This window comes from Mustela lutreola, chromosome 1 (genome assembly GCF_030435805.1).
Source record: "Mustela lutreola isolate mMusLut2 chromosome 1, mMusLut2.pri, whole genome shotgun sequence".
In the NCBI taxonomy this organism is placed as follows: Eukaryota; Metazoa; Chordata; class Mammalia; order Carnivora; family Mustelidae; genus Mustela; species Mustela lutreola.
In genome coordinates this window covers 242273381-242290394 of record NC_081290.1, presented here as the reverse complement: position 1 = coordinate 242290394, position 17014 = coordinate 242273381, and the positions used below count along the sequence as shown (strand labels likewise).

The 17014-nt window shown below is 50.2% G+C and overlaps 1 protein-coding gene across 1 annotated transcript in view; it reads left to right on the top strand.

Annotated features, from left to right (window-relative positions):
• Positions 1 to 17014, top strand: part of DKK3 (dickkopf WNT signaling pathway inhibitor 3) — a 44796-nt gene that overhangs the window by 10826 nt on the left and 16956 nt on the right. The window contains exon 4 of the mRNA XM_059136327.1: positions 914 to 997. Coding sequence (XP_058992310.1) covers positions 914 to 997 — 84 coding nt within the window. The remainder of the gene's footprint in view (positions 1 to 913; positions 998 to 17014) is intronic.

Here is a 17014-nt window from a genome sequence, read left to right as displayed (position 1 = left end):
TGCAATAAAGCACTTCCTAGATGAACTGTGTCACCAGAATCAGGACGGGGGCAGCTCTAGCTAAAACCTTCTTGCTTCTCATGAAAGACGTTTGATGAGACGCCCAGATGGGTTGTTGTTGAAAAGGCTGTTGCCGTTGAGTTCTGAGTGATAAGCCCGAGAACAGTAGAAACAGCTACTGCTGAGTGTTTGCTGCATGCCAGGCTCTGTGCAGAGCCTCCGCTGTCCGTCCACCGAGCAGCCCTGTGAGGGAGACTCTGCTGTGTTTCTTTTTTTTTTTTTTTTAAGATTTTATTTATTTATTTGACAGACAGAGATCACAAGTAGGCAGAGACACAGGCAGAGAAGAGACAGAGAGGAGGAAGCAGGCCCCCTGCTGAGCAGAGAGCCCGATGTGGGGCTCCATGTGGAGCCTGATCACAGGACCCTGAGATCTTGACCTGAGCCGCGAAGGCTGAGGATTAACCCACTGAGCCACCCAGGCGCCCCTCTGCTGTTTTTTTCTGATGGCTGTACCGAGAGGGGGGCCATCCGCCTGGAGGCCGCAGCTAAAATCAAAATAAAACGGGGAGCAGGCATTCTGTTGATTTGGGCAGTTATTGTGGCTTCAGGAAGCCGGAAAAATGGGCGCCCGGGTGGCTCAGTCGTTAAGCAACCGCCTTTCGCTCAGGTCATGATCCCAGGGTCCTGGGATTGAGGCCCACATTGGGCTCCCTGCTGGGCAGGAAGCCTACTTCTCCCTCTCCCACTCCCCCAGCTGTGTTCCCTCTCTGCTGTGTCTCTCTCTCTGTCAAATAAATACAATCTTAAAAAAAAAAGAAGAAGAAGAAGAAAGGAAGAAAAAAGAAACCAGCTTGTGGGATTTGCCCAGAATTCCTTCTGTTTCACATTCACTGTACTTGCTCTGCCGTAGGTAACCAACAACCAGACTGGACAAACGGTCTTCTCGGAGACAGTCATCACGTCTGTGGGAGATGAAGAAAGCAAAAGGAGCCACGTGAGTTGTCATGCCTCCTGGGCTCAGCCCCTTCACTTGCAAAGGGTGACCCAAACTTCAGGCCATGGGCAGAAGGGAGCGGACTCTCATTCACCTCTCCCGTCTCCTTTCTACCAAGATTCCCCAATTCCTGCATTTCTGACCAGAGCGATGTGTTCGGGCAACAGGCTCTAGCACAGTGCTCTTTGCATCAGAAACAACAGAGAAATGAAATTCAGTTGGCATTTGCCTGACTCCCTCTCAGCCCTGAAAGGGAATAAGGAAGTACCAGGTACTCTGACTGGGGGCCTTGGCACTAAGACCTGGCCTGTCCAGCCTGGAGTCCCCAAAGCCCCTGGCGTGGCCAGGCCCTTTTGTAATCCCAGCCCTGGTTGGGCAGGTTGAGAGCGACATCACCTTAATTAGTGGAATCCCGTGGCCTAAGGGAAACGGAGTGTTGTCCCACTCCAGGCTTCATGCTCTAACCCTTTTGTGATGGGTCCACCTACACAGTGGCGTGTTGCTTTCTCCAGTGGCGGGATGGTTCTTATAAAATGACAGAGTCCTACTGGTAGAAGGGGCAGCATTTCACAGAAGGAAAGCCTCGGCACAGGTCAGGAGGTGGCCCCATGGGAGTCACCGGTCTCCAGACTCCCAGGTCTCAGGGCACTCGACTGCTCTTCACCTTCTCACAGAGGTGGCTGGCTTCAGAAGCAGGTAGCTGGTGAGGAGTGGACGGGGTGACCGCCATGTGACGTGGCCAGCCATAAAAATGTGCATTCTCTATGGGGACCCCAAGAACTAGTCCTTCTATGCCTAGGTGCCCAAGACAAACTCCATCTACAAGCTCTTACCCTCCAAGGTGCAGAGCATTTCCTTGACCTTCAGAAGGGGTCAAGGATTTTTCCTCGCCTCTTTCGGCATCATCATAGGAAGAGAAACAGTGTACCCATCGAGCTAGGGAGGTGGTGTTAATGTGGTTGGTAGTTGCTGGGTTATTTTTTGCTTGTTTCTGACACAGAGCCCAGACATTGACTTCAGGATGGGAGGTTTGGAGGGTTGTGTGTGGTGAGGGTGACCCCTCATTCCAGGGACCTGGGGGTAAGATCTGTGCTGAAATGGAAAGAGCTCTAGCAGCTGAGGCTAGAAGCATGAGTTTGCCTCGTATGGGCTGGGTCACCCCAGTCACAAAAACCTTTGAAGTGGGGACAGGATTGATTAAGGTCAGGAGGAAAGAGAAGCTGGCTTTCAAAGGTGGGAAGAGAGAGAGGGGAGGGAAAACAAAGCAGACAAACAGTCATAGTATATGGTCATGGTACCAATAGGGAAAAGCTTAGAGAATTTCCGGTTGGGGCCCTATGATAAAAGGAAAGCCTCAGCCTTAGCCACGAATAGAAGAGGCAGGGAAACAGAACTTTCAGGGCTGTGAATTAGAAAAAAAAAAAAAAAAACAGTCTTTGTTGCCAACTAAAAAAAAAAAAAAAAAAAAAAAAGCATCTTACTCCACAATGGTCTATGTTTACTCTGGGGAGCTTCTGAGGGCAGCAGGCCTGACTATGAATAACCTGCACCTGCCCGAGGCCCAGGGGCACAGGTGGCCAGCCATACCCCCACCCCAGGCCTCCTCTGTTGGCCCCCAAGGGAGGGGGGATCTAGTCAGGTTTTGAGGTCTGAGGCTCCAAGAGTGGTGGGCGGGGGAGAGGTAAGATCTTGAAGATTCCAAGGACGTGCTCAAGTTGGAGAGCAGCTGCCTCGAGTGCACGCTGCTTCTAGCAGGTCTGCATCCAACTTTTCCAGGTGTGCATGGTCTTGTGTGCCCACGGGCGTCTGTGCTTCAGGCCCAGCTGGGGGGCCCAGAATCTCCACACCTGCACATGCAGTCTCTTGTGTCCACCCTGCAATGGAGGACATGCTGTGCCTTTGTGCAGTGTGCAGTCAGAACTCCCACACATGACGGCCTTGAGAATGCAGGAGGCTGACAGGAAGAGATAGATCCCAGAAACCCAGCTTTTCTTGATTTCTGCTGAGCCCCTTGGGACAGGAACTCATTGAGTTTCTCTGTGGGAATAAATTCCAATTTGCTTAGCTAGAAGGGTGATGGGGGGAGCATCTGATGCTTGACTGGCCAGTGTCTGGCAAATCCCATGGGTTTTTGGAGAACAGGCTGGAGACTTTTCAGGCCACCTCTGGAACAGATATCGTGTGGCAGAAATGGTGGCATGGGTCCCCTCCAGAAGAGCCTCTCTCATTGTCAGTGTGACTTGCCAAGAGTTGGAGTAGAGAGATCTAGTTTCACGTGCCCACAGAAGTCTCCCATTCAACACCTCTTCACTTCGTGGGTCGCCATTGTCCCAGCACAATGGGCTGAGGCATGAGCATCATCTTTACAGAGATTTAGGAAGCCGTAAAGCCTAGATTGCTTTCAAAGGGAGGGCCTTTGTCACCACTCCCTAGTTTTTGTCCCATTTGTCCCATTCCCTAGTTGGCTTGGAAATGCCTGCTTCAGAGAAGAATCGTTCTCTGAAATGGGAAAGAGATTTGCCATTCAAAAGGACAAAATCCTGTGCTGTTCAAACCTTAAAATACCATAAACATGGGCTGAATTTTCAGGATTTAAAACTCCCAGATGAATTCAATTACAAATCACCGCCAAGCACCCCCTGTTTTCCTTTCTTCAAATTCCGGTGTGTGTGTATTAATACATATGGTGACCCGAGGAGGCCCCTGGAAAGTTACACACCGTAATCCTGTATGCCTGTCTAGGAAATTCATTGCAGGCTGCCTAAGGTGCTGGTCTGTTTTTACTTTCAGCTGTGAAAGGGGGACAGGCCAGCGCGGTTCGTTATTCTACCCGAGGGCCCCTGCGATGGTGATGGGGTCTGACATCTTTCCTTGAGGCTTTTGTTCTGAGGCCTCAGGCCCGCTCCCTTCACGGGCCAGTGGGTGGGCTGATGGACGTTGGGCTCCTTGTGAGCAGAAGGGTCAGGAAGAAAGTAGCCTGCTGGAAGCCAGAGAGGGGACAAGCCATGCTGCAGAAATGAGATGCTTTTATTTATAGAACTGTGTTCCCAAACAGGAAGAATCTGGCCCAATTAGCCAGGGCCCAGTTTGAAGGGACGTGTCCTCTCATTAAGGTACGGTTCACAACTACAAAGCTTAGCACATCACGCCGTTGCTGTCTTTCCTGCTTTCGCATTAGAAGAAGAGCTAGAAGAGTGGGTTCGTTTGTTTTTCCAGCCAAACATAGCTAGTTTGAACCTACAGGTTCAATCACGTCCAACCAACTCCAAAGATTGCTCAAGATATGAGGCCGCAGGTCTCATTTCACTGCCCAAAACAGCCAGATCATAGCAGTTCGACTAACCAAGACCACCTTGACTCAGAGAATGATCAGGGCCCAGGTGGGGTACCGGCTTCGTTTGCTCCCTGTAGCCTGACATTTGAGGCCAGAGTCGCCCTGATCAGTTCAGTGGAATTGCTGAGGGCACCATGACAACATGTCGCTGGAGGTTTATTTTAATGGAAATGCATAGGGGATGGCATGAATCTGTTAGAGAAACAGTCCACTCCCAGCAGCCCTGCCTCCTGGAGAGTCTGCTGGGCAGGGAGGCGGGGGTGGCCGAGTCCCAGGAAATGCAGCTCTTCCCCGTCCATCAGTGTCCAGGCAGAATGAAGTCTGAACAAGGTGTGAGGCCTGCCTGGGCTCAGACCCCGTTCTGACCCTGATGAACTCTGACCTCTGTGATTCGGTTTCTTCCCTTACCCAATGGGGCTAATAATCCCTGATTGACAAAGTTGGGCTAGAATCTAGGAAGGCAAGGTTTATAAAAACTCTTTGTGTAAGTCCCGGTATTACTGAGAAGTAATTAAACTGCGTTCTCATCAGCTTCTCTCCTGGTTCCCAGCAACCTACTGCAGAAAGAATGGAATTTGCAGGCTGCTGAGGGTTTGTGGGAGGCCTCCATGGGGCTTCTCTCCTTTGATGTTTGTAGCCTGGGGCTAAGTTCTCCAGGGGCCCACCTCACCCTCTGAGTCACAGGCTTTGCCAGAAGCTCTATGCTCAGGTTGACTCACCTTGCAGTTCTTGTCCTTGCAAGTCATTCCTGTCATGTGTCTGGTTTGGGCGTTGGGGATACACTGGGGGAAGGATGAGCCACGGTGAATGACATGAACAGGGATGGCCAGGTGCTGACAAGTTGCAGGAAGTTGGCAGAATGTGTAGACTCAGGGTTGTAAGAGCGATAACATAGTCTTGTGCAAGCCTGCAGGTCTCCAGCCCTATAACCAGATATCTGGGTACGTTTGCATTTCTGGATTTATAGTTTGAGTTGGCTTTGTGATTTCTGGCCAAGTATAAGGCCCTCATGCCTTAATCCAGTCGGAAAAAGTTATAGGAAAACTTGAGGAGTTCTGGATCATTCTGAGAAATGGATAAACGATCCCCAAGTAGGAGTTGATGTGGGTGAGCAGACTTTAAGAAGCAGTAGGCATTTCTTTTTAAGCTATAAGTTGAGTATATTCCATTGTACTCTCCTCAACCTAAAAGTCCTTCTGAAAGAAGTTCATTAAATATACATGATTCCACATCTCAAATCAAAATGGTATGCAGTTAACAAATGAGTTTTGTATAGGCTTCGTAAGTTGATATGAAGGGACGCTTTCAATAAAATGTTAAGTGAAAAAAAAAAGCAATCACAGAGCAGTATACGTACTATAGAAAGTAAAGAAAATACACTACATCTGGAGCATATAAAAGAATCTCATTTTCAGAAAGAAAAAGTATGCATAAAAAGCCGAGCAAAAATACATGTTATATCGTTAATAGTAGATATCTTTGGAGACATTGAAACATGCAGCGATTTTTCCTTTATCAATTTATATACCTATTTTTAATGTTTTAAAAAGGAGCTTCTGAATTTTATAATTTTGTCGTAAATGTCTAGCTATACTTTTGAATGGTTTTTCAAGTAAGTTCACTGTGTAAGCCCTAGAAATGAAATGGCTCAGTCAAAGGGGGTGCGTCATTTTGAGAGATACTGCCACGTTTTCCCCTGGAAAAGTTGTACTGATTTTACCCTTAGCTGCAGTTTCTGAGACCCTCTCTCTCACCACCTCTCGCCTACGGTGGCTGTTCCAGTGGGGGATCATCCAGATCTTCCTTTTGTTTATACATGTTGGGTTATTAGGTCAAGGGGAATGGCTGTTTTCGAGTTGGAGGTTGTAGCAAATATAGAAGCTTCACAGATGTAGCATATCCTTACTCCCTTTCATGGGGAGAAAGGTCAGTGCTGCATTCCAGGCTGTTCCCAAGACCAAACACCATCTGCCCCACTGTGGAGCAGATTAGGAAGGTGTGAAGTTCCCGGCTGAGGTGGGGGGGGGGTGGAGGGGGGGGCATGGGATAGGCAAGGGAGAGAAATGATCGTAGTGTTCAGTATCCATATGAGGAGGCTGATGGGCCTGCCATGAGTCAGCCAGGGTAGGGGGGTGAAGTGATGGGGACATGCAGGCTACTGCCTTCAGCTGCGAAGAGACAGGCACACCCTCCTTCCTTCTTTCCACACCCTTCCACAAACACCCCAAACTGAGCTTGGATGTCTCCTGTCGAAGGCCTGGAGAGCACGTCAGCAGGGTGGCGAAGGGCCTGGACACAGGCCGATCCCTTTCAAAGGGTGGCTCTGTTGCTTAGGAGCTGTGTGATTTCAATGAAATTCCTTAACTGCCCTAAGCCTTAGTTTCCCTACAGGTACAGGCGGGTTCATAAATTATCTTCCATATAGAGTTCCTGTGGATAAAACAATCCAGGTCAAAAAAAACAAAAACAAAACAAAAAAACACATCAAAAACAAGTCATACATTGCCTGGAATGCAGGAGTGAGCCATCAGTAAATGCCAGCCGTTGGTTATTACCTAATTACTCCTAAACCAGAGCTATCAAAATTCCCAGTAATACTTATTCAACTCATTCATTTATTTGCACATTTATTGTATGTCGGACCGATAAATGCGAAAGACACTAACGTCAGTGAGCACCCAGGCTGGCATTTAAGAAATACACAGGTCATTACAATGTGAATTCCTCTCTCCTAAGGCAGAGGTCGTCCGGGGCCTGGTGGGACCTCTGTGCAGAGGCCAGGTCAGGTAGCAGGGAGGACTTTGTTGGGAGACAGTCCTTCATTATCTCTGGCATTTCTGCTCGTTTTATAAAAAGAGCCACTCATTGCCCCTCTGCTCCAGACTGTACAGCAAGCAGCCTTGGGAGACAGAGCTAGCTCCTTCTCTTAGGCAGAGGAGAGTGGGTGTGACTCCATTCCATTATGGAAGATTTGGGTTCTCTAAGCTGGGCATTCCTCAGCCCCATTGCACACCCACTGAAAGCACAACCCCCCCTGGGCCCCTCTGGATTGCCCCAGGGAACTTGGAACCATTGCAAACGCACTGCTCTGTACTGTCAGCGATCAGGTCCTTTGACTCTGACCCAGGAGTCTTGTGTCTTCTGCTGCCATCCATGACACCGAGGAAGACTCACAGGTCATCTTGCACGTAGACTAAAGTCTTAGACCCTTCACGTTTCTCGGCAGGCTTCCAGGAAGAGGTGACCCTTGAGCTGTATTTTGAGTGATGTCTAGGAATTCTTAATTGTGGGAAAGACGGGCATTCCTTGCAGAAGTGTTCTTTGTTCAAAGTCAAGGGGGTGTATGGAAATAAGACCAAGTTTGAGGAACGCTACATAGTTTTGAGTGCTACAGCTGGATGTATGCTTAGAGACACAGCAGAGAAGGCTGGGGAGGGACAGAAATTAGATCAGCAAGGGCTTCAGGAGCCCAGCCAAGTTAGTAGCATCTTGCATCGGGAACATTGAACATGACCTATACTGGATGTACAGTGTGTTCAGGTTCCTCACAGTCCCCAGAGGAAAGAACCAGGAAGGCAGGATTTAGATGGTGGACACATTGGTGGGGACACAGCTTTGCTTAATCCTGCTGAAATTCAAGGTCTGAATTCCTTGTGCCCTACAAATTGCCTGGCCTCAGAGATTGGAATCTGGAAATTTTTACTTAAGAAATGGAACAGTCTGCTTTTGCTTGATGCCACTAGCTAAGTGACAGTGATTTAATTTGAAATCTCATTAGGCTGATGGTGTCTGCTGCAGAACAAGCCGATTTCTGTGGTTTCTGAGTAGGCGGAGCATGTCGGGGGTTGGGGGGGTGACGATCTCCCCATGTGGGGGTGTGGCTGCCCCCCACCAGCAACCTGGGCCATGTTTACCCCAGAGCCTTTGCATCCTGGCTGTAGGATGCATGGCTCTGCCCTTCCTGGCCCCTAGGCATGATTTTGCAAAACCCACAAAGCTCATGAGTTCATTTTTTGTTTTGTTTAAAAAATAACATCAAGGGGAAAAAAAATAATATCAAAGGCCACAACATCCCACCATATTCCCTCATTCTGTCTGTATGGCTCAGAAAGTGACCAGATTGACCACTGCCTCTCCAGATCCACCTCTTTCATTTTCGGGGTAAATCTTGGTTCATACCAGCCCATCGGTGCTGTAATGTATTGAATGCTCACTAATAACTAATGCCCGTAATTACCTTAATAGTAAGAGGTGATGATGAAGGTAAGAGCTGCCATTCATTTGTGGAGTTCTGGCTGTGTACCAGGTGTGCCTGGGATCTGACCAACTTCCCCTCCTAGGATTCACGTGACAACCATACAAGGCAGATACCCTGTTGATCCCATTTTACAGATGAAGTAACTGAGGCTCAGAGCAGTTGTACAACAGAGGTATGTGGTAGAGCCAGTACTAAAAGAAAAAGAAAAAAAATCACTTAACTCTTGTTGATTCCTAAAGTCCCCAAACTCATGTTCTTTTTTTTTTTTTTTTAAATAAAGACTTTATTTATTTATTTGAAGAGAGAGACACAGTGAGAGAAGGAACACAAGCTTGGGGAGTGGGAAAGGGAGAAGCAGGCTTCCTGCTGAGCGGGGAGCCCGATGCGGGGCTCGATCCCAGGACCCTGGGATCATGACCCGAGCCGAAGGCAGACGCTTAATGACTGAGCCACCCAGGCACCCCCAAACTCATGTTCTTTATGGAACATTTATAAAATTGTGGTGAAGTATATAAAACTTAAAATTTATTATCCCAACCATTTTTGTGCATACGGTTCAGTAGTAAACACATTCACACTGTTGTGTAGCCAATCTCCAGAAATCTTTTCATCTTGCAGAATTAAAACACTATTCCCATTGGACTGTCTATAGCTCCTAACAGCCTCCCTGCCTCCCAGTTCCTGAACCACCCTTCCGCTGTCTCGTGAACTTGTCTACTCCAGTGACCTCCTATGAGTGGAATCATACAGTATTTGTTTTCTGACTGGCTTGTTTCACTGAGCGTAATGTCCTCAGGGCTCATCCACGTTGTAGCACGTGTCTGAATGTCTTTCCTCTTTCATGTTGAATAATACTGCGTTGTCTGTATGCGCCACATTCGGTTCCCATTCATTTGTTAGTGGACAGTGGATTGTGTCTGCCTCTTAGCCTCAGTAAATAATAATGCTGCTATGTACACGAATGTGCTGATAGATCTTTGAATCCCTGATTCTGGTTCCTTTGGGTGTAAACCCGAAAATGGAATTACTGGTTCATATTGTAATTCTGGTTTTAATTTTTTGAGGAAACTTCATACTGTTTCCCTATGTACATTCCCACAAGTGGAGCATGAGGTGGGGCTCTTGTTTTGCCTCTTGGTTTCTGTGAATGTAGGCACTAAGGGACCCGAGGGCCCAACCTGAGCCGACGGGCTGGACGAACATCCTTGGTCAAGGCAGTGCCTTCCCAGCGGTGGCCCCAACGGCCGCCTCTGGATGTGGCAGCCGCAGCTTCAAGGGGTGTCTTTGAGGTGTATCTGCCACCACTACCCAGAGGTCCTTGCCCTCGCCCCAGCCTCTGACCCCAGGCTGGCAGCAGGCAGGCTCGGGCTTCATCTTGGAGGTCCATCTCTAGGATGCAGAGATGGGATTGTCTTGACCATTTGCCATCTATCACCTCTCCACACCTTCTTTTGTAAGACACCCCTCACCGTGGTCTCCTTAAAGAATCTTGGAGGCTTTCAGAGGCCTCCACTTTCCTGTCGGGGCACTGCAGACTCCTGGGGCCTCACTTGGGGCCTCTGACTCCTAGGGAGAAGGTTTGGTGGAGGTGGCAGCAGTGTTTTAATTCCCACTGGTGTAGAGAGGGCTTCCTGGGAGGAGAGCCAGAGGACAGGACCCACAGAGGCCTTGGTCATGCCCTGTCCTCCTCTGGCTCACAGGCAGGGCCAGGGGAAGGGACCTGGTGAGGACGGGGACTCACCGTCACGCCCCACATCCGATGAGCTTCGCCGGCCTCCCCGTCAGGCAGGAGCGTCTGCCCGCCGTGCCACGTCCAGCAGACTGTAGGAAAAATGATGGGGGATGGGGTCACAGAGAAGTCTGCTCAGACCTCCTGGCACCGTCGAGCGCTGCTGTCATTTTCATTTTTCACCTCCACTTCCTGGAAGAGGAGGAATCAGCAAGACACTTGGGTTCATTTAGGGGAGCACCGTGCAGTGGGACTTGGGAGTCTGAAGTGGCCCAGGGTGGAATCCTGCTCCTTGGGGAGCGTCCCTCCCTGCTCTGAGCCCTGGTCCCTGCTCTGTGAAAGGACCGGTTAGTGACCACTGGCTGGGGGCACAGGATGGGGATGGGCGTGGGGGTTAGAAGTAAGAGACGTGTGTGTGTGCGTGTGCGTGTGTGTAAAACATCCGTACTCAATAGATGCTTAGTAAATGTAAATGCTTCTTTCCAACCTGCTTTCCCAGACCCCTGGGGGCAGGAAGCTTGAGCTGCCTGTGTAGGAGTGTGACAGATCAGTACGTATTTTGTTGTAAGGTTACCATCTCTGAAAACACAGGAACTGAGAAACTTTCTCAGGTGATGGCCACTGACATGCTAGACAAAGCACAGATAAAGCAATATGGCACTGAGTCACAGAATTACAAGTGGCAGAATTCCCAAGGACCTTCGAGCTCCTTTGGACCAGGTATGAAAGCCTGTGGCAGGCACTTTGCCATTCCCTGCCCCTCCCCTACCGCCGTTACTATGACAACCATTGTTAATCAATTGCAGTCCTTTCCTAATGAGCCCAGATCAGGCCTTGGAGCTGGAGACAGCCCAGCACTTCAAGCAGCCATTCGTAATCAACTGGAAGAACATTATACTTAAAATCCATTTCTTATCCCCACTCTAGACCAAACCTCTCATTTTGCTAATGAGAAAGCAGAGATGAATTTTCTCCAAGTTATGCAGCTCCTGGAGTTGGGTCCTCCTGTCCACTCCAGTTCAGTGGGCCTGGCATTCCCTGTTCCAGAAGCAGGGTCTCAGAACCACTGTTTCTGGGACCTCTCCTGTGGTTAGTTATAGAGAAGGTGGTCGGCTTAATGCTGAGAAAGATGATGAAGACCAGTGGAAAAGGGTCTTCTCAGGCTCAGGGAGAAAAATCCGAGGCTCATCAAGTGGCAGCCTGGAGAAAGGTCTAGAAAACCATGAGCCCTGGGAAGGAAAGGACCTTGTCCTGTTCACCTCCATATTGACAAGGGGGTAGGCGCTTAGTAGTGGAGTGAACAGATTTAGGGATGAAAGCTGTCTGACCAGGGAGGAACTTGGGGAATGTAGATAGGAGGAGAAATCCCTGACGATAAGGTTCACGTCTGCAGATCACGTCTTTGCTAGAAAATCATCTCTTCTGTGTTTTCTTGGTCTCATGTGCTTGTCAACATTATTGAACACCTGCTGTTTGCTGGGCTGCTTCCCAGGTGTTTTATGTTTCATTTTCTAATCCTCACAACCCTGAGAAGTAGACAGGATTTTACAGAAGAGGATACCAGAGTTTAGAGAAATTAAATTCCCAAGGTCATGGTAGATGGTTGAGTGGTAGAATTGGACTGGGGACCCTGGCATCAATTTTGGCCTTTTCAATCAAAAGGTAAATTTCTGATAAAGTCATGAACTTTTGCAGCCATGATCCCAGGTGCCTTTGAAGAGGTCATCACAACCCCTCCACTGCTCCTTGTCTTCCTGTCATCTATATCGAGTCATTAAACACCCCCGCCCCCCAAAATGAAAAACCAAAATCACCAAAGGACAATTCCGTGGCAGTGAACACTGGAACCTTTCCCTCCCAGGGAAGGCAGAGTCTCCCCAGGGTCATGGGGAGAGGGGGGCAGAGCAGGGGTGTTCAGGAAACCGTGGAATCTCTCACCCACTCTCGTTAGTTCTTGCCACCCATCCGTGTGAGACCCGCTGCCCGTCGGTCATTCGAAAGCACTGGAGAAAAGCATTTTAAGTGGGTGGCATGTGTCCCTATCTGAAAAAGTTGGCCACTAGTACATCTCAGTGATGTGATGTGGAAAATATAGCCCCAGGGAAACAGCCCGAATTTTCCATGGTCTCCTGACTTCAGGGCCTCTCTGAAGAGGGAGCCAGCACCAAGGGCAGGGAGAGCCCACTGCCTCCGCCTCGTGAGTAGTGGTCAGGATGGAAAATGTCAGGGCTGGAAGACGGTGACGGGCCTGCATCCAGGCCGTTGGGTCTCCGGGAGGCTCGAGGTGCATGGAGGCCAGCAGCCTCCATCCATCTCAAGCCCTGGAAGCCATGGGATGTAGGCTCAGCCCCACAGGCACAAATTTCCCCACCCAGCACCCTTTGGCTTTTTCTATTGCTTCCGGGCCCTTCCCCCCTCCGCACACCCCCCACCGCCCCATGACAATGTCTACAGGGACCTCCTTCTCCAGAGAGAACACACACCCTGCAGAAGAAACTTCCTGCTCCGTGCCTGCCTGGCAGAGCTGCTCCCCCCGCCCCCCGCCCCTCGCAAAGAGCCTTGCTAAGATTTGGAGGACGAGGGAAAACAAATATTCACTGAGTGCCCACTATGTGCCAGGTACTGTACGACCATTTTGTATGAGCTCTTTTCCTTAACTCTTACCAAGCAGGCCTAAAACTGGGAATACTGGTACCATTTTAAAGACAAAGGAGCACAGGGTGGCTCCGTCAGTTAAGCATCTGCCTTCAATTCAGGTCATGATTTCCGGGTCTTGGGACCCCCTGCTCAGCGGGAGCCTGCTTCTCCCTCTGCCACCCCCCACCAACCACCACTCATGCATGTGTGCACTCTCTCTCTCTCAAATAAATAAAATATTTTTTTAAAATAAATTAAAAAATAAAGGCAAGGAAGTGCAGAGTGACCTGCCAAGGTCACACAGCATGGAAGTGGCAGTGCTGGAATTTGGAAATAAGTCCATTTTACTCCAAAGCCTAGCCTCCTCCTGTGCCACGCTACATCACAGAAGAGTCAGGTGGGGGTTCATCCAGAGGGATGGGGTGCTGGGCACATGCCATGATAGGGACCACACTTACCTTTTCATCTTCCTGTCGCTGGTGATGGTCAGGGACTTCCCCAGGTTTCCTCAGCAAGGAGAAGTGGAGGGAAACAGACCTGGGGAACTTCCCTGGGAGGCAGTGGGTCCTTCCAGAGCCCGGGGCCTGGCTCCAAGCTTGGCTGGACTCCTCGGGGCTGGTGCCCCGTTGTGAGGACGAGTGGCTCCGGGGCGTCTGGGGCAGCAGACGTGGGTGTGCCGGGACCACCTTCCCCAGGCCAGGACACACAGCTCCGGCTCTCCCTTTCCCCACCGTCCCACCCAGAAGCGCCAGCAGACGTGGCCACTTGTGTTTTCCACACCTGAAACATATTAAGGCCTTTACCAGGCTCATTAACAGAAATGGTTCGACTTGGACGGTTTAACGATCCCACAAGCCCCTTCTGCAGCCCTCGCAGTGGTAGAGCGTGGTGGGTAGTGGCAGGAGGAGAGAGGACGATGGCTAAGGGCGGGAGAGAGGCCAGGACTGCAGGGTTTGGAAGTGTGTTCAAGGCGCGGGGCAAATGCCAGGCTGGCTCCCCCGACCAGCGCCTGCCGGGCACAGGGCTGGGGAAGCGACTTTTTTCTACACCAGGGGTGGGGGTGGGAGGCACTGACACAACTTTGTGTTTGTTTCATGTTGCTTTCAATTTTCTTTTTTTCTTTTTCTTTTTCTTTTTCTTTTTTTTTAAGTTGAAGGAATTCTTGGAGAGGTATTTTTAAAAGAGGGCACGAGATTGGAAGCACCAAAGCTGTGGTTTTTTCAGCTTGGATATGCATAAGAATCACCTCCTTAAGCTGGATAGAACTTGTGGAAAAGAAATCTGCCTGTGTCTTCACTAACTTTGAAATACTAGGGGCTCCTGGGTGGCTCAGTGGGTTAAGCCGCTGCCTTCAGCTCAGGTCATGGTCTCAGGGTCCTGGGATCGAGTCCCGCATCAGGCTCTCTGCTCAACAGGGAGCCTGCTTCCTCCTCTCTCTCTCTCTTCTGCCTGCCTCTCTGCCTACTTGTGATCTCTGTCAAATAAATAAATAAAATATTTTAAAAAATAAAATAAAATAAAATGTAAATTAGAAATACAAGTGGCACTTCTTTCAACCTCGAGCAGGCATAGGCAACAAGGCAGTGTTACTAATGGTGCCCTTGTAAGCAACTCCAGCCTCCTGTTCTTGTCCTGGTGTGGAGGTCAGGAACTAGCATCGGCACTCACCCCTGCTTAGAAGTTTAGCTCATTCCCAGGCCTGCTGTTGCACCCCTCACTGTGGGGTGCGTTAGTAAAGGAGCTCATAACACTGTGTCTCAAAATACTTTGGTAATCGTATTTTGGTCTATTTTCTTGGTAATCTTGTGTGGTTTCCTCTCTTCATCTAAAGGCATTATTCTGAGCCGGGTTCCTTAGGCTTCACTTAGCTGCCTATAGAGTCCATGGCACGAAAAAGGTGAAGACCATTTGGTTTTTTATTGTTTTGTTTGTGTTTTGTTTTTTAGAGAAGGAGAGCAATGGGCAGGGGGGACTGGGCAGAGGGAAAGGGGGAAGCAGGCTCCCTACTAGGCAGGGAGCCCCATGCAGGACTGGATCTTCGTACCCCGGGATCAGGACCTGAGCCTACTGAGCCTACTACCCAGGCGCCCCCTCTGTTTTGAAAAAGGTCAGTGACCAAGTGCCCACACTGAGGCCTCTGAGTCATTTGGATTTAGACATGGCCTCTCAGGCAGAGGGGTTGTTGAAGGGGATCTGTGGCATTTCCCGAGTGGAATCCCTGCCACTGTAACTGGGACTTGACCCTAGTCCCAGAGTAATGCCAGCCTCCATTCAGGCAGCTTGAATCCTAAAGACCATGAAGATCCATTCGCAGGACCCTGAAGTTTGAACAGATCCTAATCCCCAACATCGTGGGGGCTCTTGAAGGTGCTGGGACTGGGGTCCGTCTCAGATGGGGGAGTGTGCGGGTGCTCCCAGATCTGCTGCTGTCACCGGTGTGGCCCAGATGGGAAGGAAGCCTGTAGGCTCCTGCTGCTCAGGACTCCAGCAGAGGTCAGCCTCCCTCCGGGAAGGCTGGGGGCCTCTATCACCGCTCCGCAGGTGAACTGCCTCTTGAAGTACCTCCTGACCCCTGTCTCCCTCTGAGCCTCTTTCGCTGAGGGCTCGGCTGGAGGATACAGAAGAGAGGTCCAGTGGGGGAACTTCAGCCTGTCAGGAGGACCCCGGCCAGCCCCCAGAGCCCGTTGTTTCTCAGAGAAGACCTTACCCGCTCTGCTGAAGACTCCAGCCCCACGCCTTTGGGCTGGCCCAGAAGAGAAGAAAGCTGAGCTCGGCCTCATCACCCCGCATTTCTCTCCAGTATGTGCACCCAGGGCCGAGTGTCAGAACACCAGACTACGAGAAACTAGATACTGTGTAGATACCGTCTCCACGGGCTAAGAAGGGACATGACACATTTACTACTTTCTTCCCAGGGCAGAGGAAAAGTATTATGAAGGGACTCGGTTGGGCTGAGTCAGCTCACTGACTCATATGAAAAGAGTGCACGAGATACTAACTGAGTAAATACTGTGAAACTCTATCCATCCCCGATGAGGGAGGAAGAGGGATCCCGCCCGCCATGGGCGTGTGGGAGCTTCATCCCGTCTGCAACCCGAGGCACTGGCTATTTTCTCCTCTCGCCACACAAGTGTAAAGGCCCAGGACACGCAGCCCAGGCTATAGCTCTGCTGTCCTCCAAGGCTGAATGCTATTTATCGGGGACGGATGCCAGCACCAAGGGGAGCTCTGATTCTGTTGCCTGTGTCACAAAAAATGGCTGAAGCCTGACAGGACGGGAGACAGAGGGAGGCCGTGTGGGAACCAGACAGCAGCATCAGTTCAGAACTAGATAAAGAGGAATAGGAAGGCCATGGAGATTTGCCTGAGGTAGCTGAGTTTGTAGAGGAGAGGCCAGGAAGCCTGAAGCAGCTGCAGCCTTCCCTTCAGACCAGTGCTGAAAAGCCTGTGAGAAACAGGAACCAGGACCTGCCTTCCCATAGGCATTCCTATCATGGCTTCCTGGAGCCATCTCTTAGGAGACCTACCTGCACTTTCCCTGATCCCTCTCCCCTTACAAGGATGGTCACAATTCTGTGTCTCCTTCCAGGCCCCTGACACATCATAGTTAAGGGGCGCTGTTGGTTCCTCAGACATCGCACGACCCTGAAGGGCCCACCATCACTGCCCAGACGTTGCTTTGGACACCCGCCATTCATTGGCCAGAACATTGGTTTTAAAAGACAGAAAGCATAGAGACCCTCTTGGGGTATGGATCTCTCTTCCAGCACCAGGGGCTCAAGATTTGGATTGGGGGTGTCCTCTCTCTCAGAGACCAATCACAATCACAGGGGGTGCCCCTAGCAGCCAACTCCAGAGACTCAACATAAACACAAATTGCTATTTTATGGAAAATCAGTTGAATTCCTAGAAATGCTAGCTCTGCTGGACTTTTAAACCGCAAGTGGAGTCATCCAGCCAAGGAAAATGGCACCAAACCTGCTTGGCCTGGAGGACAGCCAAGGGCCACAGACGCTATAGTGTGGCCAAGGCCAGAGAGGGCCAAGGTGGAGATGAGGG